We start from the raw sequence: 27441 nt of genomic DNA, 5'->3' as shown, positions 1-27441 counted from the left end.
TCCACATTTCAGCTGTACAGAAGGCAGAATATGAAACAAAGATTTACCAATGTCTTCTCACCCTAAGCACATAGTTAGGGGCGCTGAGTTATCTAGAGAAGCTTTCCAGGATCCCTGCATGGTCAGCAGGAGAAGGCGGCACATTGGGAGCATTCATACCAGGGTCATAAATTACATGCCTTGAATTATTTGCCAAAATCTTTCTCCATTACCATTCAAGAAAAAGGAGTGCACATGAACATGCAAAGTAAAGGTATTAAGACACATTAAATTTTAAACACTTTTTTGTGTAACATGACTTAGAAAAAAGGATTTTCTAGCAAGAACAATGGCGCTAAAATTATGCTAATAGCCGTCATTTCCCATAAGAAACACATAATCTGTGTACTTTATGGTCTGCAACAATGACTGGTTAAAGGATTAGTTTTGACTTCTAAAAACTGAACATTTTTGAAGACTTTGCTTTTCCAAAGTGTCTTTTATATGAGGTTTACAATTATGGCTATGGAGTATGAGAACAGGAAGGGCTTTAAGAAAACATCAGTTATTATATTAGAAAATGCACATCACCAAGAACATGCATAATTAACTTTGTAACTATAAAATACAAAAATACATTAATTGGAACATTATCATAAAATACACAATAATTAGAAGATAAACAAATTGTTTAGTTGTTGTAATTTTCACCTATCTGAAATTTTTAAGTAGACCTGTGTCCCAAAGTGTGTGTCATAGTGGGAAACATAAAACTGTAAGGTCACATATTGAAGGTAAAATATGTTCAATTTCATTCACCATTTAAAAATTTTAGAATTAGTGTGGGCTGACCAGAAGTGGCAGTGAGTTGTGCTCCAGTTGACCAAAAGCATTTGAGAGCAGTAAAAGCAGTTTAATTATGTTCAGATGCTATGGTGATATTTATCAGTAGAATTACCTTGGATCCCTTATATTTAGAGATTAGGTTAGGATAAAATAGACATATGGAAAATGGTGGGGGAAGAGACCAGTAAAATGCAGCAATAGTTCCAGCTCAGACCTTTAATTAATTAGCTTGGAAAAGAAATTGCTGTAGAAAAGATTGGAAGATTTAAGAGAAACCTGAAATAGTTAATCTTTGCAGTTAGATTAGACTTCATGGTTAGTCAGAGATTCATGGAATCCTCTTTCCTTGTTTTCATGGGTTGCTCATTAGATGCTCTAGGCTCCTTCAATACAGAATGACACCACATTCCTTAAATGACAACAAAAATCATAGGCAATTACACTGCACACAGGATGTAATTCCTTATAAACCTTTCATTAAGAAGGCAAACCTAATGAAATTGCACATGCAATGATGCTTTCACTTGAAACATGTTGGGTCATGTGCTTTCTTCCACAGCACACAGGGAAAGCAAAGCATTCAGGAAAGCAAAATGTGCCAGAGGAAGAGGAGTGTAAAAGCAGTCATTTCCCTCAAACACTCCTTCCTGATCAAGCACCACAGCCTTCCGGGGGTGGACAGGGGAGAAGAGGAAAACCTCGGGGTCTCTAAAACATCACTCTCTTAAGACTGAAGGCAGATCTCTAACTGCAACCTAACAACAACTCTCATTCACAGACAGTCACGAGGGACTAGACCATGCTCCCTAAGGGAAAAAGAAATCCCTGGGAAGACAGAAGAGGCTCCCGCTTCCCTGCCAAAGTCCTACCATCTGTACAGTATACTTGTTTCACAGTGTAAAGAAGCACTTAGCCCTTTTCCTGACTCTGACAGGAAATATTTTAGGTTAAAACTTGCAGGATTTCTTTGTTTCAGAAAACATGACGTTAAGTTTTGAAGCTTTTGATGGCAACATGCAAATTTTTTCCCACCAATCTGAACCAACTTTGAACAAGAAGTTTCTCAAGAAGAAGCACAGTTCTGTTGATGTCTGCCATCACCTCTTCTAAAGCCCACAATTTTACTCTAGATAGCTCAGCAAAAAGCCCAGGAAGAAATGCTTGTGGGAAACACTGTGCAACCTTGTCCCTTGAGTTTCCGTGGATTTAGAGAGTCAGTGTTATATGCTGCAGCTACAGTATTGCACACAGCACTTTTCCTGCCAGTGAAGCTGCCAGTGAGATGAGATAAAACTGAGGGTCTGACCACTTTGTGAGCAGCGTGGATCCCCCAGGGCTTTTTGCAATAATGAAGTTGTTGGCTCTAAAGCCTGTGCTGGTTCAGCTACAGGAGAATGTGAAAGAGAGAAGCCAAACCTCCTAGAGCAACATTCATCAGTATTGATGAAACATTTGCAAAACATTTAAATAATATGTTGTGAACGGCAACCAAGAGTCTTACATGAATTAGACTGTCATTTCAGCTCAGGCAATTTGTTTTTATTTACCCAGTTTCCAAAATTCCCTGGAAATCCTCCTGTAACCTGTCAGGTGGTTATCCAAGTTAGAATTGCTAGAAAATAAGAGAGGAGAATGGTTAGGAGCCTTTCTCCCACAGAACAATTGTGTTTGTTGTCCTAAAGGCAGACACAAATGTGAAGCATCTTCACTGCAGAGTCTGTAATCTAGAAAGAAATTAAAAAATCATAGAGAAGATGAAACAATGTATACATTCATTAAATATATTAGCACTTAAAATATTAAATGAAACAACAATTATTTCTAACTGCTTTCAACTTTGTTCTTGATAATTGCATGTGATTATAAGTATCTATGTACACTTAAGGAAAATTGTATACCACAAAGTGACATAACAATTATATAATTTAATTTAATAATTTATTACGGAGGGATTCAAGGCTCAGAGTGAAATTAGACTAAAACCTAGACCAACCCCTTCATGAGTCTCAGCCTGAAGAGCTTTAAACAGAGATCTAGAGGACAGCAAATCTAGCTTTACTTTTTGTTTCCTTCTCTCAGATTGTTTAATTACAGCAGCACATGAGATTTATGAACAGTTTAAAAATGCAGGAGAAACAATCTGAAAAGACAGACAAAGCCTGGTTTCTTAATTGATGTAATCTAATAAAATGAGGCAGAATTATAGTCACTATTCTTAGGAATGCTTTGGGGCAATTTTTTCAGCAGGAGTGGTTTATAAATACAGGCTCTCTTACAAATCACACTGTCTCTAGGTAAACAGAGACATCCTGGGTGCATATGTTTGTTCAAGGATTGCCTGAACCCATCAGATTAGGATTTTCAGCAGCAGTAACCTGCCTTACTGGTTGAAGGGAGCTGTCTCAGTTAAACTTAGTCCTTTGGGAGCACAACAGCTGTTGTCTGGACCAAATCTGAGCAAGGAACAACAATTTCCAAAGCTAAACCCTCACATCTTCATAGCTTGAGGACAGAACTAAGGCTTCACAGTTAACAGTTGTAATGATATCATGTGCTGATGAATGGATGCGAAATGAGGCACAGAAGCTGACTAGTGACTCTGCTAAAAATATAACCACCATTTTAATAACTATGTCAACTGACAAGTTTTTTGAAACAAAGAAGAAGAAAGCTCCTACGCAACACAAACATACTGTTTACCTCATTCATCATCTTGTATTTTTACATCAGATAATTCTTAAGGTTAACTCGAAGTGTAGATTAATCAGGTCAGGCAGATATTGCAGAGGAGATTTCAGCAATCATTCTGGAAAGCACAGTGTTTTTATCAAGACATAGATGTAGCTTCCAAAAATACTTTTCCTATGACATCCATAGTGCTATGATCAGTAGCCCTGGCCAAAAGCTCCCATTTTCTTCCACTTCCTGCAGAGCTTTCTGAATTGCTTGTGTTTCCAACACATCCTAGTGTCTTCATTCTGTTAAACGAGTTCTGCACTTTTTACTCCAGATTTTGCAGGGTAATTATGAAAAGCCCTCATCCAGTAGTCACCTTACCTCCACCATGGCAGCCTTATTTAGGTTTCTTACCTCACTAGATTAAAAGAAGTTTGGTGTTGCAAAAAAACACACACACAAAAAATGGTGCTGCAAACAGGTACAGCATAGGAAATTGGAGGAAAAAAAGGTTTTAAATATATTTCAGAAGCATAGTGTGATTTGTAGAAGAAAAGAATTTGTACTGTTTTTGAGAGTTTTTTCTCATAGATCTCCACACCAATAGCTGGTCAAGGCAACTGTGGTATATCCACTTCACCTCTTGGTCAGAAAGACAATAAAAGATAAATGTAGAAGATGAATACTGGTACTCCCAGCTGTCAGTCCAGCGTTTCATTTTGATACCATAAAAATTTCTCTGACTGCCCTGTTTGCAAAACTCTGTCTTCAGCTGTAGTTCCCTAATAATCCTCACAACTTAAACTAGTGCTAGCAGCAAGGACTTTATCCACTGTGCATTTAATCTAGGAAATATACTATCCGAAATTAAAGATTTCAATGCTTCTTTATTTACAATTCACAAAATAAGGCTTTATCAGACCTCATATCTCTATTCTGAAATTCAGAATGGCTTCCAAAAAGGAATGATTTAAGAAAAATAACAAAGTTCCATTATTTGGTGTGCTGGTACCCAGCTATTCTTGCTCCTCTCTGGCATGTTAGAAGACAAGAAGGAAGAAACCTGATGGACTTCCTCAAGAGACTGAATTTGATCCCATACCTCTGTTCAGATGCTATTGACTGATGTTGCTGCTGTGACAATCTCTTTAACTCCATCCAAACATACTTGTGTTCCCAATGACATTGCAAGCAACAAACCAATGGAGTGATAAAAAATAATCACAGCTTCTATGTCAGTGCTCATGAAAAACAGTCTGAATAGAAGTTACAGTGCTGGAATGATAAACCTCATTACTAGTAAAAGAAATAGCAGTATTGGTTTTGAAGTATTATGCCTTGAACATCACTGATGTTCTAGGCAGACAGAAGATAATGTCACTCACTCTGAAAATTTCCAAATAAAGTTATAAATGCTGATATATGAGACACAAGAATACACAAAATTTATGTAAACTCCCAATACTGGAAATGTGTCCCTTTTAATAAATTCAACCCAACAGTTTATATCTGAGGTCTACAGCTTGAAGGTCAAAACCTAAACCTCAATCAGCTGCCACAGATCTGACTCTTGAGATATGATGTGGAGCTGCAAGATCCTCGTGCTTGTGTTTGATAATTTGCAGTAGGAAAAGGGGAAATAATTTTAAACTAAAAGAGCATAGGTTCAGACTGGATATAAGGAAGATATTTTTACAATAACAGTGGTAAGGCACTGGCACAGGTTTTCCAGAGATGTGGAGGTGCTGCATCCCTGGAAACATTCAAGGTCAGGTTGAAGCAGTAGCTCTGAACAACCTGATCAAGCTGATTATGTCCCTGCTCATTGCTAGGGAATTGGACAGAACAACTGTCAATGGTCCCTTCCGAACCAAATAAAACTCTTATTCTGTGATGCTATGATTTGAGTGCTCCTTGATTTTTAACATGCCATTTCCCTCGATTTAAGTTGCTGTACCATGTTGCACGGCTTCTGTACTTTTCTGTCCCTGCGAGGTCCAGCTTGGGAGGGTGGCCAGCGAGTGTCCAGCGAGGCACCGCATCCCACCAGCCCCTCAGCCCGCAGGGACCCCACCACAGGTGCCCAACGCTCCCCTCCACGGTGACCTCAGCCCCAGCACGGTGGGACCAAGGCGGCCGTCTCTGCCGGGCCAAAGCCGCCACCATCCTCCGGGATGGCCAAGGGGTTCATAAGCATCTCCCCGGTGCTCCCCGGGGAAACGCGGGTGCATTTTGGCCCGAGCAGCTGGGGCGGCCGGCGGGAAGCTCCTCCCTGGGGGTGTAGCACAGGAAGGGGTGGCGGTCGGGGGAGTCGCGGAGCTCCCGGCGAGCCGGCGGAGTCGGCGCTGCCCGCTGTACTATGCGTGTGTCTTGTGTTACAGCCATGCTGCACATCGGCGGCCAGAGCGAGGGGCGCGGGGAGGAAAAGGCTGTTTACACAGACTGCAAACCGCCCGGGGAATAGTGCGGGAGAGGAAGTGAGCCGGGCCGCTGTCTGCCTGCCCCGGCTTCCTGCTCGCTGCCTCTCACGGGCAGCGCTCTCACATACACACACACACACACACACACACCGGCCCGAGGGGGGGAAAAAAGGAAAAAGGGAAAACAAAATCAGGATCTCATTACTAGAGCAACAGAGAGCCTGCAGAAGACTGTCAGCATGGAGAAACAGGGAATTTTACTCAGCTCCCTCTAGACTACCAGGAGAGAGCGGAAAAGTCCCTCAGCCGCTGGGTAGGTACAAGTGCTGCTGCGCCCGCCCCGGCTCCCGCAAACTTTGGGGGGCTGCGGGCAGGAGAAGGGGAGGCCGCTGGTGGGGTGGCAGCCGCGGGGATAGCCCGCGGGAGGGAGGTGAGGCTGCCGGGCACCGCGGGAGGGGGCTCGGAGCCCCGCACGGGGCCGGGGAGCCCAGGGGTCCTGCCCCGGGGTCGGGCCCGGGCAGTGCGGCGGTAGCGGGGCGGGGGGCGGCAGTCGCGGGCCGGGATGCCCGAGGGGGCTCCCGCCGCCGCGGGGGCCCCCGCCCCGGTGAGGGTTTCCCCGGGGGCCCCGCCGCCCCCCGGGAGCTGCGGGTGCAGGTGAGGGCCCGGACCGTGTGTGTTTGTGCGGGGGGCAGATGCCGGAGGGTGAGGAGCGGCAGGGCCGGGAAGGAGGCGCCGGGGGTCGCGGGGAGCCCCGGGACCCCGCTCCGCCCGCAGCCCCTCGGCGGTGCCGGGGCGTTCCGCGTCCCGCTCCCCGCGGCTGGCGGTGCCGGAGGCCGCCCCCTCCAGCGTTATCCCGGCTACGGCGCTCGGGGGCCGCCCGGTGCCTGTCAGGGCGGCGGGGGCGCCGCGGGGTCCCCGGCGGCGCTGCGAGGCCGAGCGGGGCCGCGGAGGGCGCGGGGGGAGGGAAGGGAAGGCTCCTGCAGAAACTGCAGAAGGGGCTTTAAAAAAAGGGGAAAAAAAAAAAAAAGTGTCGGGAGAGTTTCTGGCTTGTCTGGAAACAGCAAGACTAATTGCCATGCGCTTCCGGTTTGAAACTGGCAGCAGACAACATCTTGAAAATGAGTCACTGCAGCTCACAAAGAAACTCTGTGGTTTTCTCCCTCTCAGGTTTATGTATTTGCTCCTTTTTACAGTTTCCTTTGTAGTCGTCTGCCTTTTCCCCGGACCTCCCCCCACCCTCTTTTCTTAGCCACCCCCTGCCCCCCGACCCCTTTGGCCGACGTGGATAGTTTCCACCACCGACTGAAAAAAAGAAAAAAACACAAAAAATGTTTGTAAGGGAAGGGGAAAAAAAAAAAAAAAAGAGAGAGGGAGAAAGGGAGAGAAAGTGGAGAGTTGTTGTTGGATCTGGCTTTGCTGAAGGTTAGAGGGACTCTGATGCTGCAGGGGGAAAAAGTTCCCTGAATTTTCCACTGGCTGCAGGAAGAGAGCCCATTTAGTCATGGCTAAGTAATGTCTGCACACACACCAACTAATCTCATTAGGAGTTTCCGTTCCCTAACACAGGAGGGTTTTGTGAAGCCCTGTCAGCCTTTCTAACGTTGCAGTTGAAAGGGAGACAAGTTACATCTTTATTTACTTAGGAGTGTAGTGCTATGACAATTTTATATAATGTAGCATCTTTTAGGTCATGAGGACTCCAAAAGTCAATCGTTGCATTTCATTTCAAGCCGAAAGCCGTGATTCATCTTGTATTTTGCTCATACAGACTTTTCAATTATTTCTGATTAATTTATGCATAAATATTCCCATAGGGTGAAACATATAAATGGGGTAGCAAGATGTCTCTGTTATGATAAACATGTTCTGTGCATGTCTGACATTTGCATGTAATTGCAAAGTTAAAAAATTTTGAGCCAAGATACTGAGGTGATGGCCATGTATGAAAAATATATTCACCCACATAGCTTTCCTGTGGTGGTGCTTTACGTATGTTGTTTTCAAGTGATTTTATACATACCAGTTTTGATTTAGTGGTTTTTGTAATTACTTTATGATGATTTGCTTTCATAATGGTCATGAAAGAAGCCTATGTTTAGAATTACAAAGATTTTTGCCCTGCCCCACCAATCTTTAAATTAGAAGCAACAACTTTTTGCGGAAAAAAAAAAGTCTGGAGCAAACAAAGAAAATGGATTCTTGCTTGCAAGTGGATTTTAGCTGGAGGAAATGTCAATAAATGAGAATAAAATTGTATGCATTAGGACGTAACACCAAGCTACTTACTTGAATTATCATGTGATAGCATTAAACTAATTTGCAAATATTATGCAAAAAAATAGTGCTTGCAGTATATCACGTGTTTACCTCAGAAGATCTGCAGTGTTTCCTGCACTTCCTATGTCCAAGTGGCACAGAAAAGTACTTCATTAACATCATTTCACAGAGGACATCTATTAGTGGATTAGTGACACAATCTCCCGACACAGATGTCTCTTGATTTTCTAGCGGGGCAGTGAAGAATTTTTAGAATAGTGTACAAACCAGACAATGCCTAATCTCTGTCTCAATCAAATGCAGCCATCAGGAAGCAAGGGATTATTTTTCAGTTTTGGAGGTTTATTTCTTTTGTAAATGTCTCAGTTTTAGAGAAGGAAGTGCAATACTGGACATAGTGTTCAAAAACCTGTTGAATATGTTATGGAGCAGTTGGTGTGGTGTACAGCACCAAAACTTACTGAGGAGTGTTTCCTGGCTCTCACTATCTCTCTCTGAAATATGGACAATAAATTGTTCACTTATTGTGTTAAATATTACTGGAATTTCATGTGCTGTCTGCTGAATCAGAGTAGATGAAGCACACACATTCATACATACTTACACACACATATATATATGTAGTTTATCCACACTATATATGTTTTGTGTGTTGTGTTTGTTTGAGATAAGTGTAAAACATTTTGATGTCCTCAGGAAAACAGATGTAGTAGTAGTTTACTTCGTGTTGTGTGTTCTGTGAATTTGAAAGGTTGAATGAGAAGTAATCTATAGATGTGTTAAAAATACAACAGTTCTGAATGGAATAGAAAAAAAATATCCAGATGTCATGTAATGCATGATAGTTTCCACTCAAATAATAAAAAAAGTATTAAAGGTGCTTTTATTGTAAATATAATTTTATTCTTCACCTGTCTAAAAATGTGTTAGGAGTATATATATTGTCTGCTCAGTATTACAATCATTGCTTACAGCTTGATTTTTCCTAATCAACTCTGTGAGTTGGTCCTAAAAAGAAAAAAACCACTGTTTTATATCCTTTCTGATATCGCCGACTCCATCCACCTAGATGCAACAGCTGAAATAAGCAACTCAGTCTCAAGGGAGAAACTCAGTTTCAGCCTTCCTTGTAACTGTTTATAACACCACACACATGGACACTTCCATATGTAGAAACAAAAGTGTATTTTCTTTTATTCATTAGTGATTCTCAGTGCTTACTGATTCACAGTGGTTCTTTGCTCCTGCTACTTAATGTTATTTCATTAAACTTAAGCCATAGGAAGAAATCAAGTATATCACTCCAAAGACTGAAGTATTTCCCATTTGCTGTGCATAAAATCTAATTATGTAAACTTTGCCTTCTTCTTGTAGTGCCCTTCTTGGGATGGAGGTATTCATGACAGAGTTATTCTTAGGGGCAGCTATTATTGGTCAAGTGAACACAAATATTGGTCAAAAACTGGTTCTGAAAGACTTAGCACAGAATGAAAGTAAATATTCAGGTTCACCAAGGTGCACAGAGCTTGTTGCTTGCTCTGAGGCTCATATATTTGCATGTAGGAAGGTAGCTGTGTGCAACACAGACATGGAGGTCCTTGAGCTGTACAGAAAATACAAATCTTAGCCTTGGGAATGCAGTCACATCACAACAATGTTGCTTCAGAAGACAGAAATAGGTATCAAAATAAACAGACATTTGGCTACTAAAGATAAGGGAGTGCAGGATAAGGGTGGGAGCACCAACACATAGTTACTTGTGATGCATGTATTTATTAAAAAGGATTTTAACTAGTGAGTTGGTGACATCATTTAAAATTTGTAAGTTCATGTAGTTACCATTATCTCTCTGAGTGGTTCTCTGTCATAATGCTAAATTATCTAAGATAATAAAGAACTGAAAAATGAGCTAGTACTTCCTATAAAGATATGCCAGGTTGAGCTCCTTTGTGCAGTGAGGTGATTTATCAGTCCGTGGCTTTCTTCTGGTGGAGATGGCTCCCGTGCACGGCACGCCTGGGTGCTGCTGCTGGAATCCATTTTGGAGCTGTGCACTGATTACAGGACAGTTGTCCTGGGCCAGTTTCAGAGCGCTGTTGGTTTGGAGCTGCTGTCTGTGCCTGGGGACCACACCCAGTGGCTCATGCCACAGGCTGTCCTGACGGGCCTGTGGAAGTCGCCTTGTCTCCTTGGGTTGATTCACCCTGGCGTTCTCCTCGGTGCTCCCCACAATGGGGAATCTCATCGTCTTGAATCATTAGACAGATGTTTACTCCATCTGTGGCTTGTTAAATGAATCAATGAGGATTCTGGAGGCTGTTAAGAGCTCTTGAATGACCAAATACATTCATTCTCATGTTGAAGAGTGAATGATTAAAGATTTAGTCATGATTATGAGGAGAATGTCAAGGTGTAGGCACAGGAAGTCCATCTCACTGCACCACAAAATACAAGGCTGCGTGGATGGAAATAAAGCAGATGAAGCGCAAAGTGCCTCTCAGCTGTGCACTTCAGAAAAATAAATGCATCTTTGCCCTTAAAACTGTCTTTAATGCATTGTGATTTTATGTGCCAGCAATTGTATTGCATTTCAGGTTTGTTGTTAAGAGTGGATTTTAATTTAAAAGCTCTTTGAAGGAGACTTTCAGCTTTTCCAAAAGCAAGAACTAAAGAAAACACCTGCCAATGGGCATGGGTACAAAAATATCACAAAGAGACTTCTTGGCAGCTAATTCAATGCCAGTTACCAACTGTATAGTCATTTCTGCATTTTTATTTTTTATGAATACTGTGGTATTTTTTTTGCACTATCAAAATGTACCCTGGAACTGTTGATCTGCTTGATAGGTGTGATTCCTGGGCAGTATCTCATATTATACCAGAAAACTAAATATTTAAGTAATATTTTAAAGCTATATGGCAGCTAAGAATATAGGAGGCCAATTTTGCCATGCCCTAGGCGGGTACAACTCAGCTGAAAATGATAGGGGATTTTCTTACTGTTATGGAGTTCTCAACACCGTGTCTGATTTTTGGCTGCTTGCTCAAGTGGCATTGCTGTGATTGTCTACAGCAGTGGGGTTTGTCCTTCTTGTGTCTGTGATCCATAATTGTTTCTGAGCAGTGTGCCCACAGTGGTGGTGCTGCAGTGCTTCTGCCTCAGTGTCAGGAGGAAGGTCCACTGACCCCACGTGCATGGGCCGAGTGTTGAAAACTGTTCAAGTGTGTGATGGCAGTTATAGACAGGACACCTATGGACTTTGGAGATAAATATCAGTCAACTATGTAAAGAAAGGTTTTTGAAGACTACAGCGTGTGGTCTGTCCACATCTGAGCAGTTAGATACAGCTCAGGATCTTCAGGACAAGAGTCTCTGTAGGAAGAACTTACTTCTAAACTTACTTTGTTTTGATCTTTTAAAGCACTTAGGCATGTATTTACTTTTGAGTGTGCCAGCACTTCTGTTAATGTGCTGAGACAAGGTGCATGTTAAATGTAACTAAGGTACTGCAGTGGTTCTTTCTTGCTCTGTGAAGGGTCCTCCTAGTCTTCCATAGCTCTAAATTTTGCAGTGTCAGGATGTACTGTGTGAGTGATACTGCCCATTCCATGGCTTCCCCCTGACCTATTTCAGAGAGTCACTTCAGTCATGTCTGTGTCTCTGCTTTCCCATTTACTACCCAATATTTGAAGATTCAGAATGTAACTTGGATGATCTTTGCAAATACCATGTTTACTACATGTTAATGTGTTTTGGCTCTTGTGCAAGCAATACTGTCTTAGTTTTTTGAGCTTTAAAGTACACAATTTTCTTATCTTGTGGCTCCTAACATGAAGATCACTTGAAGTACCATAAGGGGAAAACTCATGTTTTACACATTGTCTTTTATTTTTCAAAGTTATTATATTATGTAATGAATAATACAGAATTTTTATGAATATTACTAGTCATGTAAAATTGGTAAAAATTCTCTAGGCTCTAACCTAAGTATTAAGTCCAAAGTCCCACTAATACTATTTTAGACGATGGCTCTTTTTCTGAAAACATTAGTGAATGGGCAAAAATGTTTGTGTGGAAGATGCTTTTGCAGTTGTACACAAAAGGGTAGACTTGGATTATATCCTTCATCTAAAGGATCTAAATGTTTTCAATCAAATGTCCTTCTATAAGTTTCCCATCCTTATTTTGCAACACAGCTGATAGTTCATCTGGAAAACAGATTTCTATTTCACATCCATTTGCCTCTAATGTGGTGACAGCACTTCTTTACTGTCTCTGTATATTTCTCCTTTTTGTTGTTGTTTTTTTTAATGAAAATTGATCAGATGTGTTTCAGTTTAGGCTTTTTGAGAAGGAAGCTAATGTGTGTTGTTGTTTTTAAATGTTTATGTTGTGGTAGTGTTAGTGGCCTTTGCTGTATCAAGTCACAATACAGCATAAACAAAAAAATTCATAGACTGAAGTACCACCATTATCTCTTCCCAGCAATTAACAGTAATTCATGTGAAGAAGCAGTCTTTAAAAAGCATTTAGAAAATAAGAACAAATTCCTTTTGCAGCTCAGTTAGTTAAATCTGGAGAAAGTTGACTACCTTCAGAGAATTTCTTCCATGCTACACTAACATAGCTGAGATGGGAATGTGGGTTTGGATTCTGGATATAGACCTCTGTGAAGTCTGGTGACTCAGAGCAGACTCAGAGCAAGTGGCGTGTGTGGTCAGTTCAGCAAACTGTGAGTGTGGAATAGGGCTGGCATAGAAAGTATGGCTGCAGCACTCCTTCAGGACTGCCACTTCAGTGATAAAAACCCTCACAGAACAGAGCAGTTGGATTCCCTGGGAGCAGGGCGCAACAATGCTGACTGTGCAGTCTCATCCAAGTTGAGAAGAGGGAATAGAGTCTTTGCATTTTACTTAAATATGTAATTTTATACAGAATTCAATAAGACACAGGATTCAATAGGACAGGATACAAGTCAAAACAGTGGCTCTTATGCATCCTGAGCAGCAGAGACATTGACAAACCACTTGGTGCATCGGTGTCACTTCTAAACATGTGCAATCTGAGCACTCTGCATACAGCAAAGTTTGCTGTAGTCATTGGAATACTCTCTCATTTCTCTCTCATTCATAGTTTGCAGCAGCTGTGGGAATTAGTTTAAGCAGACAGGACACAGTACAGTGACAAACAGCTCTTCCCCTGGCTGAGATCTCATGTATTCCACAATGTATTCTGTAGGGTATGTCCCAGTGTTTAACAAATGAAGTTAGGTTGGTGTAGTAGGCGAGTGAATAATGTCAGGAGATTAAAATATTTTAGTTGGGTTTTGGTTTAACTTAGTGCATGATAAACACGCAGAACTTTGATTAGCACTGAGAAGAATAGCAGATCTTTGAGATTTTTATGTGTAGGAATAATTATTAATTTATGTTTTTACTATGAGATAATAAAAGTACAGACCTTGACTAGTGCTGTGACTCGTTGCTCATTTTTTTTATGGCTAAGGAACTTACATTGGCTTATGCTCCAAAACCTACTGCAATAGAGCTAATGTTTTGGGAAGAGACTGTCTGAGTAAAATGATTCCATATTTGTAGGTTGCCATCTGCTGAATTGTTTACGCCATTTTTGGTATAATGCTATAACTGACTCCCCTTGCAACATGACAATATGCAGGTAAGCCTGAATGTTATTTAATAGTTCAATGGCTCATTTTGCTAATTCAGCAAATTCTGAAAATCCAGTTTGCATGGTAAGGCAAGTCTGACTACCAGTCTATGCTGCAATGATCTTGCTGTGCTTCAGGTTTCATGAAAATTGCCAGCCACCTTGGTTTTCCTTAACAGAACTCCAAGGGCTGTTTCCTGTCCTTTTGGCCAGTTTCCTCTCTGCTCACAGCATGAAAAAGACCTGCTTTTTTATCTGAGTTTCAGTCTAGGAAAAATCAGTGGCAAGGGGAACATTAGTTTAAACATCTGAATATGAAATGTATTAAGGCAGCATTTGAGACAGCAGATAGTAATAGTACACAATTTAACATATTTGAGCCACTGAATAATTACAAAGAATTTGGTCTGTTGTTGCGAAATTGAAAATTTTAATGCTTCGTTTAAAGAAGGGAGTACAGATAAAGCATTTGCATTTGGGAGTAATCATGTCTTGATATATTAAGTAAACTTTCAGAATAGCTGCTGTTCCTGGAGGTTGGAACCTCTGCCTTCTTCATCTCTGGAAACATCAGAAATTTTATATAGGACGCTCAAGTAATCATGATCCGTGTCCTACTGATGCCGACAAAAATATAAGAGGAAGTCATATGGGAAAAATAAACATATAGGATTGGTTTTGAAAGCAGGAGTCCCTCAGATTGCAGTGTAGCATGCTGCCAGCGTGCCACAGATGTGCACCACATGAGCAGACAGAAAGCAGTGTGAGGAGTCTGCACTCATTTTGTGGCTGTCCCAAGGTGAAGGGTTGGAGCCATTACAGATTTATGTAGTTTTGTTTATGGCTAGCTTTAGAAATAATTGAGCAGGTTATTTTTCAAGCCTTCACGGGGAAGCAACTAGCCATGTTCCCTCCTGCTAAGGGCTTTTACTCCAGTGGGATTAAAACTGTTTCTTGAATTGCATCCTTACAGAAAATGTGCAAACACTGGTGTTGTAGAGGCGGTGTCATCACACCTCTGCTTGGCAGGCAACCAGTCCTTTGTTTTATTAGGTTGGAGAGTGCAGAACTTTCTTCCTTTGGACATCTGCCTCCGCTTTTCTTTGACTTAGGTAAAAAAATTAAAAACTGCAAACACTGTATTACCAAATGTACCTACTTGAAGCATTACTGGACATATGTGTGAGTGCTTTCCTCTCTGTGGTGGAACTTGATGTTATCCCTTAATGTTTTGTGAGATTTTGCTGCTGTCTCTTTTGTGTTGCTTTTAACCACAGGAGTCTGTTTATTTTTTTTAAACGTGCTGGGCCATAACAGTGGGTATTCTTGCTTGACAAGGAGACCTTGTAAATTTTTACTGTAAATAATCTTTGTAATTACAATTTAAAGTAAAAAGATGACTGTTACGCTGGAGTAGCAGAGTAGTCATACCTTGTATGACTCTGTTGAGTAGATCGTCCTGCAAAACCCTCTGTGTTTTTTTGGCACATCCTTAAACCAGTCTGTGTTTGTGTGGCAATATTACTGTAGTTTTGCAGTAAATTGGAACGTGTGCGCTGGGGCACCCCTGTGGCTTTCTCTAATGTTTCCACTGGGTGGTGCTGCAGGAATTCCTTTTTTTTTTTTTTTTTTTTTCGCTTGAATCTGCATTTCCCAGAAAGACGCCTCTAAAATATAATAGGAGGAAGTCCTGATTTAGAAAGTTTTTGCAGTTTCAACACAATGGAAGGACTTGGAGGATGCTCTGACAGGAAATGTCCTGGTTGCTGGATGTGGAAAAATTACCAGCATTCTGTATCTTACACACAGTTGGTTCCCTAAAGTGTCCTGGGTATGGATTGCACCACTAGTTTGATTTATTACCTTTAATAGAGAAAGTTCTGCCTCAAATTAAACCAGGTATATTTACACACTTAGTTCAGAGCTTATTTTTTCAAGCCAAATTAAATTACTAGTAAAATCTCCTTTGATGAATATATGAAAGCTTTCTGAGTAAACAAATGGATATTTGTTTTTTCTCTTTTCTGGCAGAATCACTAACTCCTCACCAACCACATCCTATTTATCACCCTTGAAGCATCTCTGTTGAGAAATAAAGTGTTAGGATTGACTCAGCTTTTTCTTTCAAATAGTTCTGAGCAAACATTTGGGCAGATTTGGCAATTGTCTTTAATCTCTCATGATATAGTCATAGTTATACAGATGAATTTTCAGTGAAAAATGTTATGACTGACTAATTTTTAAGTTATTTTAGGAAAGTTCCTTTTGTTGACCGACACTCTTGCTTCTGTAGTTAGAAGAAAAACGTGTACTTCAATTTTTGATAAAAAAAAAAAGAAAAATAGAAAAAATGAAAAATAGAAAAAATGTTCTAGAGGATTTATAAGCTCTTAAACTTTTCATATTGACATTCACTTTAGAACTGTGTTTAGGATATATATAGACACTACCTTGTTCTGTATTTTTGTCTGTCCGTACTCTTTGATGTTTTATATAGCACGGAATTTATACATGGAATTCTTTTGCCAATTTCCAGCAAAAGTTGTTTTTTGAATTAATTTGTAACTGTTTATTTTCTAAGTATTAATGGACTTTAAAATTAATTTAGTTAAGTAAAAAATCTCCATTTCTATTGTTGAAAAATGGTGGTTAAAAAATAATGGCAAAACAGTCACATTCTTGCACATGGTATTGCAGCAGTCCTCTCAAGGGTTAAAATGAACCTGAGACACTTAGAAAAATAAAACCAGAGCTGCTATTACAAACTGGGACAGATGTAGGAGGCCAGGTTTCCTGTGGCCCATTTTCCAGTTTCCTGGCTGCAACCTGCAGAAATAAAGGAAGCCAAATGCTAACGTGAATGAGAAACTAACAATGCCCCACGTCACGCTGCTCGGAGAAACGTGCTGGGCAGAATTGGGATGCAAAACCAGAAAATGGACGCACAAAAAATGTACACACGTTTTCCAGAGTAGCTGAAATGGTAAAAAAAGGCATCTGTTACTGAGAAATGCTGTGTGCTTGCAAAAGCACCCACGTGCCTGTAAGGGAAATGTAAGTGGAGGTGTGTGCCTGCTGTGATGGGGCATACAAAAAGGAGCTGGATCTTTTGCAGCTGCTTTGGCTACAGAAGGAATCAGCAGTTTCTTCATATGCTAAGGGAAATTAATTTCCCTGCCCTGACTCAGCCTCTTACTCCTTTTCACGTACATGTCTGATCACCATCTCTCTGTGACTACCTACATGGCGTAATGCTGGCTAACACCTTTTATGTCTTCCTGATTTAATTGCTCACCAGCAGGTTATTTTCAGCCTCTGGGCACCCCAGCCAGGCTGTCCCACTCAGCTGTCCCTCCTCTGCCCCAAATCCCCCGACCTGGTTTATAGCTCAGGCTCCCAGATGTTCCTTTGCAGACCCTCTAAAGCAAAAGGGACTGGTTTTGATCCTAATGCCTGGAGGGATTCCTAGTTTTAGCCTTCAAAACTTGTTCAATCAATGCTGATTGTCCAGGATCAGCAGAAAAGGCTGTAGGGGAGCTAACATGGAGAAAAAAATCCAAGTAGGAAACCTGGACTACTTGGGAGAGCAGAGCTGTGTTACAGCTGTAACATAGTTGTGTGAAAGCTAAGGACCTCTGCAGAAGTCCTGAAGTTCTACAGAGCTGCTTTCCAGCTTTTTGCCTTTTACATGTGGCTTTTCCTATGCAAGAGTCCTACAAAACTTGATGCTTCGAGGACTATCCTGCTTATCTCACAGTTTGTCTTTGAGCCTCCTGGTTTTCCACCACTTTGACCTAAAGATGCCTTGCTTATTTGCCCAGCATGTTAATAAATGTATTTTTGGATCTTAATGCTACCTTACTGACTGACATTTTATCACATGAAATTTCATATGTATTGTCTTGGTAAAAAATGAAAAAGCTTATGCAGCTCATCAGCACATATATGATCACATCTTAACTATTTCTAGTGCAACTTGTATAATGTTTTCATAGTGGTTTCTTTCATGCTGGTTGGAGCCAGTCTTCATATACTAAAGGGGGAAAGAGTATTTGGCATGTAGGCCCCTTGCCTAAGTGAGGAATTTGGGTGGACCCTTTACAGGAATATCATCTCTCAGACAGGACACTTTGCTCTATGGATGTCTCTGTCCATTTCCATTATCCTCTTCAGGGAGAGCTTATGGTGTTGACTCCACTGCTGCTCCAAGTTTGGGCATTTCTGTTAGTCCCTCGGTTTGGTTGAAACAGGAGCAGAATTATCAGCACAGACACTCTGATTTGCTGCCTTCTGGCATCAGACCTAAACTTAAAGTTTGGTGTGTGGAGGGCATGGTGTATCACACTGATCATGCAGTTGCTAGGGTTTGTGTGGGGGGAAGCACGTTGCAAGGAATGTAAATTGCTAATGCAGATGGTGTCAGTGTGGTTCCCTGTCACAGCTGCCAGAGAAATGGATTTTCAGAAAACTCAGTCCTGAAATACCATTTTGCTGTCTAACACAGCATTTCCAAGTATAATTTCTTCTAACTATGCCTGTGATTATTTGCATGAGCAGTAGAAGAAGTGATCACAAAATAAAATTACTAGGCTATCTGGGTCAGGTCAAACTAGCAAATTTTGTTTCATGGCTTAGAAAGCATCTTTGACTGTCAAATGCATTGTATAAATATTTAAAAAATGGTAAGATGGCAAAATCAGGTATGTCAGAGTTAATGGATTAAAAAACTGACTCTTTTGTCTGTATGAATTTTGATTAGGCTTTCCATGACACAGGGTATATGTTTCTAACATAAGTTGTGTTTCTCATTCTGTACCATTGATACATGTGACTATCTAAATAAGAGCTTTTTAAAAACTATTTTTTCTGCTAATCCATGTAATTCAGTATGTGGTTCCGTGTATTATTTATTGCTCTGCATTCAAATCTTGTACTGAGCACAGAAGTAAGAGTAATTTATTATTACTATTTAATGTTAATAAAGAGTTGAATGAAATGTGGTCACTGTAAGAAGTGGCCACATCCTAACGACCCTTTCTGTCAAAGTAAGGCAAGACACTGAATTTCCTTTGAGTCAGTAAAAATTCAAAAGAGTTGGAAAATACATAAATGAAATATAATGTTTTCTGAAGATCTCCAACTCCTCACAGTCATAATTTATTATGACTTTTAATACAGGTACCAGATTTTTGGTTGAATTACATATCTTCTAATAAATCCAATACATCTGTTTTGTGATTCTCTTGCTTGACCACTCAAATGGGGCACAGGTGTGTGGCCCTGTGTGGCCATTCTGTCCTCCCAAGGGGACAGTTAGTGCCTTGTGGAATTCAAAACAGTTCCCATTGAGAAAGGCAGGTTAATAAATCTGTTGGCCTGATTGGAAATGAAATATTTTGCATCAGTTATAAAATCCTGTCACTGCAGAATCTTAGATTCTTCTGTTGTGGGCAGAATGGGAATTTGCCATGGGCAGAATGGGAGCTGCAGACAAAGTTTATTAGAGAAGCCTTCCCTCTGAGTCATGGGGTGCAGAGGGGACCCCTTTGCTGTCCAAACTCCTTCTCAGAGAGGAGTCCGGGCAGAGGATCCTCCTACAACTATTCCTCTGCATATCACATTTTACAGAATGGAAATGAGATTAGCACCAGTTTACCAAATTCAAGAAATCTGAGATTTTACTTCACCATATATACTTAGAGCAAGGCTTCTGTTATAGGTAGTTACAGCTGTGAATAGTCAGTGTGACTCAGACCCGCATGCCTCAAGTTGGGTGGTTAGAAGAGTAGGACCATACAATTAATGATCAGCTGAAAATGTAATTAGCATGATTTGCCACTTGTAGGAATCATACATACAGTTGCTGTACAAGCAATATGGGAAGCTTTATACAGGAACTCAGTGGCAGATGGAGGGATGAAGCACAATGCAGCATTGAGCTGTTTTAATCTCATTTCTGTAGGGGCAGACTTGGGTCATAGCAGTAGAAGATTTATGCATGTACCAACTGAGCACATTGATGCTGAAGTCTGAGGTACACAGGTCCTTTATAAAGCCTCTTCAGAGCCACAGGCTTGGGAGAGCTTGTGGTCAGGCAAGATAGGGTTGTGAGGAGCTGCCTGAATCTAATCCCACCACAGCCATCTGCCCTGGCACCAGCACCTGGAGTGACCCCCAGAGATTATCCATGGATCTCAGCTGGAATAACTGAGCCACTTCCAAAAAGGTGGCAGTAACCTTTTATGAGATAACCTGATGGGAATCACCCCTCCTTGCTCACCAGGACCTATGGTTTGTGGAGTGAATGTTCCTGTGGGATTCTCTCACCCAGGCTTGTGCTGTTCATGCACTTCACATCATGCCTGTGGCTGAGTCACCTTGAGTGCCACACTCAGTAGATAAAATGGAATCCAAAACTGTTTACATTTTACAGATGATAAGCACCAGAAAACAGGTTCATCATGGAAAGTGTAGTTAGTACAAAGTTAGCTGCAGTTACCTTGTTACCTTGTGAGCTTTCATGGGCAGAGGTGAATGGGGATGGAGCAGGCTGCAGCAAAATGTTCTTCACTGGGCGTCCAGTTCCACCTAACCTCTCTTCTGAGCCATGAGTGCTGGAAGATCTGGGTGAGAGAATTGTGTCTCTGAGGTATTACACTGTCTTGGGTGATGGTATGGTGGTGAAGTTTGTATTGGTTCTTCCATAATTCTCAACCCTCTTTAGTTTCCTCAGCTGAAGTTCTGCTGACAGGTCTTTGTAGCATAGGACACATTTTAGTACAATTTTGAAGAAAGATATTTATATGGCACTTAAAATTTTCCAGAGCAACAGAAGTTCTGTTTGTGATTTCTTGTTAGGAGGAATTTTATTATGCAAGTTAAAATTATGCAGGGTATGGCTGCAAAATATGTGATGTACAGAAAATAGAATTATTTAGGAGGAATATGATTGTATATAAATACACGTTTTTAGCAAAGTCAATTGCAAAACTTGCAAGTATTAGAAAGTATATACATATATGATGTGTATCTGTATATTTATGATGCCAGATTAATAGGGACAATTTATTATCGATGAAGTTATAGATAAATAATCTGTTAAAGATGCTAATGTCTGCAAAGAGGGTGTAGTTTAAAGAAACTTTTAAAGGCTGTAAAGCGAGTAACTGTCAGGTATATTTAATCCTAGCTATGAATTTTGTTTTGGTGCCTTATTTTATGTGGAAAAGGATTTGTATAAAATTGCAATGAAGCAAATGCAAATGTTTGAAAGTGCCAGAGCTTCCATATAGGCTGTTCTGTTTCCAGGATCCCTGACAGTCCTAGGAGCCTCAAGTGACCTTTGAAAGGGCTGCGTTGTTATGGTGTCACTCAGCTGGGCATCAGTGGTTTTGTCTTTGTCATTCAGACGGGACTCTCAGTTAATTAGAGAAATGAGGATTTTGAAGAGATAATAAAATCATCATCAATTCTGCCAACCCTTGTTTGGCTAGCTTACTTAAAAATTACTTGGACCAAAACATAGCTCCAAATCTTGTTTTTCCACAAAACTATTGACGACGTTCTCTAGTATCATTAACTTGTATCTCTAGTATCATACACTGGTAAAGTAGCTCACTCAATTTGTTTTTCTTTTTACTCATGAGCCTTAAGCGCGGTGATGTCCTTCCTGCTGGGCAGACCTGAGGAGGCAGCTGTTCCCGCAGCTCTCCTGTTCCCTGCCGGGGATAGCTGGAAGTCTTGTGCCCTCTTGTGGTACGCTCATCCAGGGAAGCGGCAGGCAGCCAGCCTGGCATCCTGTCCGTGGCATCTGCTAGGGCACAAACAACACTGCATGGGGAAACAAAATGAACCAGGGCGCTACAAATCCTGAGCTTGTCTAGATAAAGACAAAAGTACACATTGTTTCATGCACAGAAGTAAATCGGGTAATAATTAGCCCCATCAGCGCCATAGTCAATCAATCAATACCAGCAATAAATCTCTGTGACATAACATGTCCAAGTTAAGAATCAGAAGATGCCAAAAATTTTTATTTGATTCAGTGTTAACATGCTAAAGCTGAGAATGTTTTTGAAAGTGGGTGAAAATCTCATTTAATATTTCTGTGGTTTAAAAGGTCAGATTTAGCTGCATCTTCATTAAAATGATAAGTTGTTAGCAGCGATAATGCTCCCAGTTTTTTAGTTGTATATATACCTGTGCTGAGTTGGAATGTAGCCAGCCTTCAGTTTATCCTTTTATTGCAGTGCCTGAACAACAGGTTTGTTCTAGGGAGGGCTCAGTAGCAGAGGAAAAAGATATTCAAACAACCTTTAGCAGAGAAAAAAATTCAACCAACCTCAGATGTTAGACTCAGGCACTGTTAAAAATGTTCCTCATTCTCAGTAGTACCAATGATAATGAAAGAAAAGATCCCCATTAAAGAGAGGTTCTGGATAAACATCACTTACTTTACTGTACTTAAGTGTACTGAACTTCCAGCTTTTCTAAAAAATAAAGAATGTCTTCTGACCTATTTGAATTGGGAAACAGAAGCATCAAGAGTAATTTGAGGCCCTGGAAAAAAACAAAATAGGCAAAGGCAGTCTGCTGGTGTGAGGGGGAAGAGATGTAGCTTCTGGTCCTGTAATCAAAGGCAATTGCTCTGGTCTTCCCTTGTCCTCCCCTTTTTCACAGTGATGTATCTGAAGTCCAGTAAACTCCTCCTGACTGTAAACAGCAGGTTTTTAATATCATTTCAGTGGATAGTCATGTTAAGTCCTTTTCTCCCTGCCTTATGTGTTCCTTTGAAGTGCAATTGCTTACAACGAATGGAAGATGCCAACTGGCGGTGACCTTGTATAATGTGAATTTTGTGGGCAGTGCTTTTCTAAATACTTCCTCTATTTTATGTGATCCTTCAGAGAACAGCAGTGGGGAAAATACTGGAAAAGCAGTGGAAGACCTGTAGGTCTTGTGGATGTTTGGTTGTGAATGATGTGGTAGCTTCCTTTTCTCAGCTATGTAGGATGACTCCTGCATAAAGCTTATTACTGAAATGAGTGTTGGGTGGAACACTTGCTCACTGTTGCTCTCCTTTGTCCCTTCTAGGTATGGAGAGTGCAATCACACTGTGGCAGTTCCTTTTGCAGTTGCTGCTAGACCAGAAACACGAGCACCTCATTTGCTGGACATCTAATGATGGCGAATTCAAGCTTCTCAAGGCAGAAGAAGTGGCTAAGCTGTGGGGACTCAGAAAAAACAAAACTAATATGAATTATGACAAGCTGAGCCGGGCGCTCAGATACTATTATGACAAGGTAAATTTTGTTATTCTCATGCACACTAAAAAAATAGAACTGCTACCAGTTAATATTTCTCCTCTCCGTGTAAGCTATTCAGAAGTTCCTCTAACTAGTCAAGATCCTAGAAGGAAAAGATTGTAGAATACAAATATACAGATATTGTAGAACACAAGTCTTGCATATTCACATTTCTCAATTTTAGACTCCAGTAAATTAAAGGAATTTCCAAACTGTTTCTGCACCCTTTTTTTTGATGAATATTATATTGTTTTTACCAATCGATATTAAATCTTTTCAGGATTAGTTCTTCTTAAATGGATATTTTTCAATAAGATATAAAAATTCCAAGTTATTAGGTTTTACTATTTCCTATATTCTTGAAGATTAAATATTAATAAAAAAAGACTCTTATAGATTTTGTATATTATAAAGGAGAACTTCATAGCTGTGCTTGTTGGCCTGTTTTCATCTTGATTTTCAGAAAAAGGGGTGAGATGAAATTATACAGTGAGTAATGCTGGTATTCAGCACAATTAGGGCATGTCTGCTGCCTGCACAAGGCAGAGGAAAGTAGATACTGTTTCTGGACTGACCTTAGAGTGCTGTTGTCATGTATTATTTGTAGTGCACTAATTCTTGCAGGGCACAGTGCTATGCAGTCAATCTAACACAGTGATCAAAAAGCATGTTGACTGCAAATTAACAGTGAACAATTGGATGAACAGACTTTCCATGACCCACAGGGGCTCCTTCTCCTGGAAAAAAAAAATTAGTTTTAGATTTAGGGATGTTAGTGTTTTGTCCACTAGAAGTCAGATTTTCCCACTTAATATGTTTCAAAGGTGGCCTGACGGAGAAGGCATGAAAGGATTTGGTGAGGACAGTACAGTGGCTGTTCTGGGCAGTTGGTGTGATGCATCCCCTTCACTAAGTGCTGAAAAGGCTTCTGCTCAGCACGGGGAAGTTTGTTTCATTATATGACTCCAGCCCCTCTGGTTATAAACTTGACTGGGATCAATGGAGACACAGTGCCTGCTGGTGCATGAAGAGCAGAGCCAGGCAGAACCCAAATATGCTGTTAGTGACTGAACAGACATTGCCTAAAAACAAGGAACAAGATATTTGTAGCACTTGTGCTTTGAGATCTCTCTGTTCTCTTTGAAGTAATGGAATATAATGGCTCCTTACCTGAGACTCTCTTGCTTCTTTTGCTTCTTTTATCCCTTAACCTTTTTTTTTTTTTTTAACCCCTGTTCTGTTTTCAGTTCCCTGCCCCCAGCACGCACACACCTTTGTTATCTGTTTTGTCTCTGCCAGAGTGGCTGTACAGTTTCTTCATCAGTTGCCTGGCTGAGGCAACTGCTTGCTGTTTGTAGAGATGGTCTTCTGTCTGACAGTTTTATCTAAGTGGCACAAGGATTTTGGCCATTTTTTCAGGCATTCTGCGGTCCAGTGGAGGTCATAGCTCCTAGATGGAAAGAAGGATAAATTATTTCTTCCCCATGTAGTGCAATCAGGGTTTGAACTCCAATCCAAACCTATGGCTTTTTCTATTTAAATGGAAAGAGTAACTCCTTTGGAATGAAACAGTGGGAGCTTCTCACTCTGTGGGTACAGTGTTTGGTGACGTGTAGGTTCCCAGACAGTGGAGAAAGGTGGATTATTGGGAGAGTGCAGAGGGACAGAGAACCTGGCTGCAGGTTTTGAATGGTGTAAGATAGCAGATAGTGAATCCTTGTGGAGTGGCAGGGAATTGCTCAGCAGTGGGTTCAGTCCTGAACGCTTCCTCTGCCTTCAGTTCAGTCTATACTGCACAGCACAGGAGGGAAGAAGTCAAGAAAAGGAGGAAAGGCTCCTTGACATTCTTCCTTCTCCCCTGCAGAACAAAAGGGGAAGGACTGGGGAGGTGAAAGAGCCCCTCTCAGACCGTAATGCTCTTATGCTTGAGATCATTCATTAATTTGTGAGATAAACCTAAAAGCAGTCTAGACTTTGAGGTAGCCTTAAGGAGCCTTCTGAAATCCTTGTCCCCTCCCTGCTGGTGTGCAATGATGGATGTGTTGGCAGCTGGGGGTGCTGGGACAAATGGGATGCACACTGAACAAATGTGACAAACACTGAGCTGCAGATGGGGGAGTGGCAGCAGGAAAGATGAGGCAGAACTCTGGACAGGACTTCATTTGCACTATGGAATTATTGACAGGAATTTCTCTTCCTATAACCTAAGTGATCTGGCAGCATGTGAGTTTGAGACAAGGGTCAGTGATTTTTTAGAAAGTATGGTAGCACATGGGCTGGACCTTCCTTTCTTGGACTGCCCTCTGCTCCTACTGCATACAGTTGACACTGAACTAACTAATGTTTCATGGATTATCTTTGAAATTATTCACCATGGAGAAATAAAACCTGATTGCTGGATAAGTGGGGGTTTATGAGCTCTGCCTTTTGCTTGGGGGGAACACTGGCTTGTTAAAATTCATCGTCTGATTCATCTGAACTTAAAAGTAAATTAATTTCAGTACTGGAGAAAAATAACACAATTAGGACAAGTTCCTTAGCCTGGCTTTGAAAGCAAGCATGACATGCTGTTGAGGCTGATGGCTAGATTTATGTTAAATTCACAGAAAAAGCACCCCAGGAAATGTAGAGTATGGCATGTCTTGATTGTAATTTGCTGCCATGATTATAGTTGCTAAATGTTTGTAGATAATCTGAAGACTCCATTTCCTGTTTCATTTGTTCCCCAAATTCTTCCCCCACCCTCTTATTTTATTTAATGCATTTCTCCTATTGTCTCAACAGAGCAGCAGCACAGATGACAGATAGCACTGAGGAAAGGCATCCTGCACTCTACCTACAGCTTGTGTCCACCATATCACACTTTTGCCAGTCAGAAATCCCTTGTAATGCTTTCAGGCAAGAAAATGCTTCAGCACTATTCCCACACAGAGCACTTCAGCTTGAAGTAAAATACCTATAAAAGTAGGGTTAATAAGTTTATTGTTTTCCTCAGGTTACCCAGTTATTTTGTTTTTATGGTAGCTGTAATGGCACATATCTTTTGGAAGTCTCCAGGGGTTTCAAGGCTACTGAACATCCCTATGAATATTTCACGATGACACCACAAGAGAGAAGCTAGTGATTTTCCCATGAGGTTTTTTTTCTGAGAGAAGGAGGGTGAATCCAGGAAATTACGTGCTGATACTGACATTAATAAGATGTAGAGGTTGTGGAATGTGGAAATCAAGTCCTCAGAAGTTAGGAAATAAAAGAATCACAGTTCCCTGGATAACCCTGATGTTTGCATGAGTTATGCTGCATCTTTAATTACCCAGTCACATACTGTTGTGATGAACAGCTATTCAATATTTTTGCATGTTCTCTGAACAGCATGTAGCCCAAGGCTTTACTCAGTGAGTACTATTCAGTCTGGTATTCAGTCAGTTTTAGTTTCAGTTATTGTGTGCCCACTTGTTTAGATGGCTTGGCAGCATGATTTATAGCATTAAAATAACACGGGCTGCTTTGTGCTCATTGTAGTGCAGGGCTTCTCAGGTGCTCTCAGGATTCAGAGGTGCCAGTGCATTCACTCCCCTCCCATAACAGGTCAAGCCCCATAACCTGGTTACTAGTTTGTGTTTTTAATGTACAAGTGTGGGTGGAATCATGAAAGAATTGTTTTGGGTTCAGGTCCCTTGCTTGGGTGCTTTCTGAACTTCAGGATATAAATGAGGATATACTTCAGGAAAATGAAAAATGTTATTTTACTTTTGGGAAGGTCTTCTCTAAGACATCTCAGGGGAAATAGAATCCTCCAATGAAACAATAGCAGTGTGATTGTGCTGGAGTACCAGCTATACATTATGTAGTGGTGCAGGTCAGAGGTGTTACAAGGAAATACTTTAAGGGACAAATTACCTTTGTAGAAAACTGGAAGGAACTTCATCCAAGAGTGATTTATGGAAGACAAGAAAGTGCTTAGCTGAAGTGGCATAAATGATTATATAGTGCTATCCATATGGAAAGGTGGGAGTAAAGGATTTGACACTCAGTGAGAGATGATGGGTAGAGGAGAAAGCCCAAGAACACCTGCCTCAAAAAGACACATAAAACAGTTCATGTTTGATGTGAGAGGAAAGGGATGTCCATTGACCTGCAGTATGGAGAGCAGAGAACCTGGTCATAGGTGCTAGCCAGAGAAATAGCCTTTATCTTCCAGCTGGAGGTGAAGGAAGAAAGACTGAAATCCAGCTAAATGAGAGCCTTGATCTTCCAAAGGTCAGTACAG

At 40.9% G+C, this 27441-nt stretch overlaps 1 protein-coding gene across 2 annotated transcripts in view; it reads left to right on the top strand.

Annotated features, from left to right (window-relative positions):
- Positions 1 to 5883: 5883 nt before the first annotated feature.
- The window catches only part of ELK3 (ETS transcription factor ELK3), a 35591-nt gene continuing 14033 nt past the window's right edge, over positions 5884 to 27441 (top strand). For both annotated transcript variants that reach the window (XM_058022534.1, XM_058022533.1), the window contains exons 1-2: positions 5884 to 6234; positions 22960 to 23168. In XM_058022534.1, coding sequence (XP_057878517.1) covers positions 22962 to 23168 — 207 coding nt within the window. In that variant the 5' untranslated portion in view covers positions 5884 to 6234; positions 22960 to 22961. The remainder of the gene's footprint in view (positions 6235 to 22959; positions 23169 to 27441) is intronic.

Source organism: Melospiza georgiana, chromosome 4, assembly GCF_028018845.1.
Source record: "Melospiza georgiana isolate bMelGeo1 chromosome 4, bMelGeo1.pri, whole genome shotgun sequence".
NCBI lineage: Eukaryota > Metazoa > Chordata > Aves > Passeriformes > Passerellidae > Melospiza > Melospiza georgiana.
The sequence above is the reverse complement of the archived record's forward strand: the minus strand, read 5'-3'. Positions and strand labels throughout refer to the sequence as shown.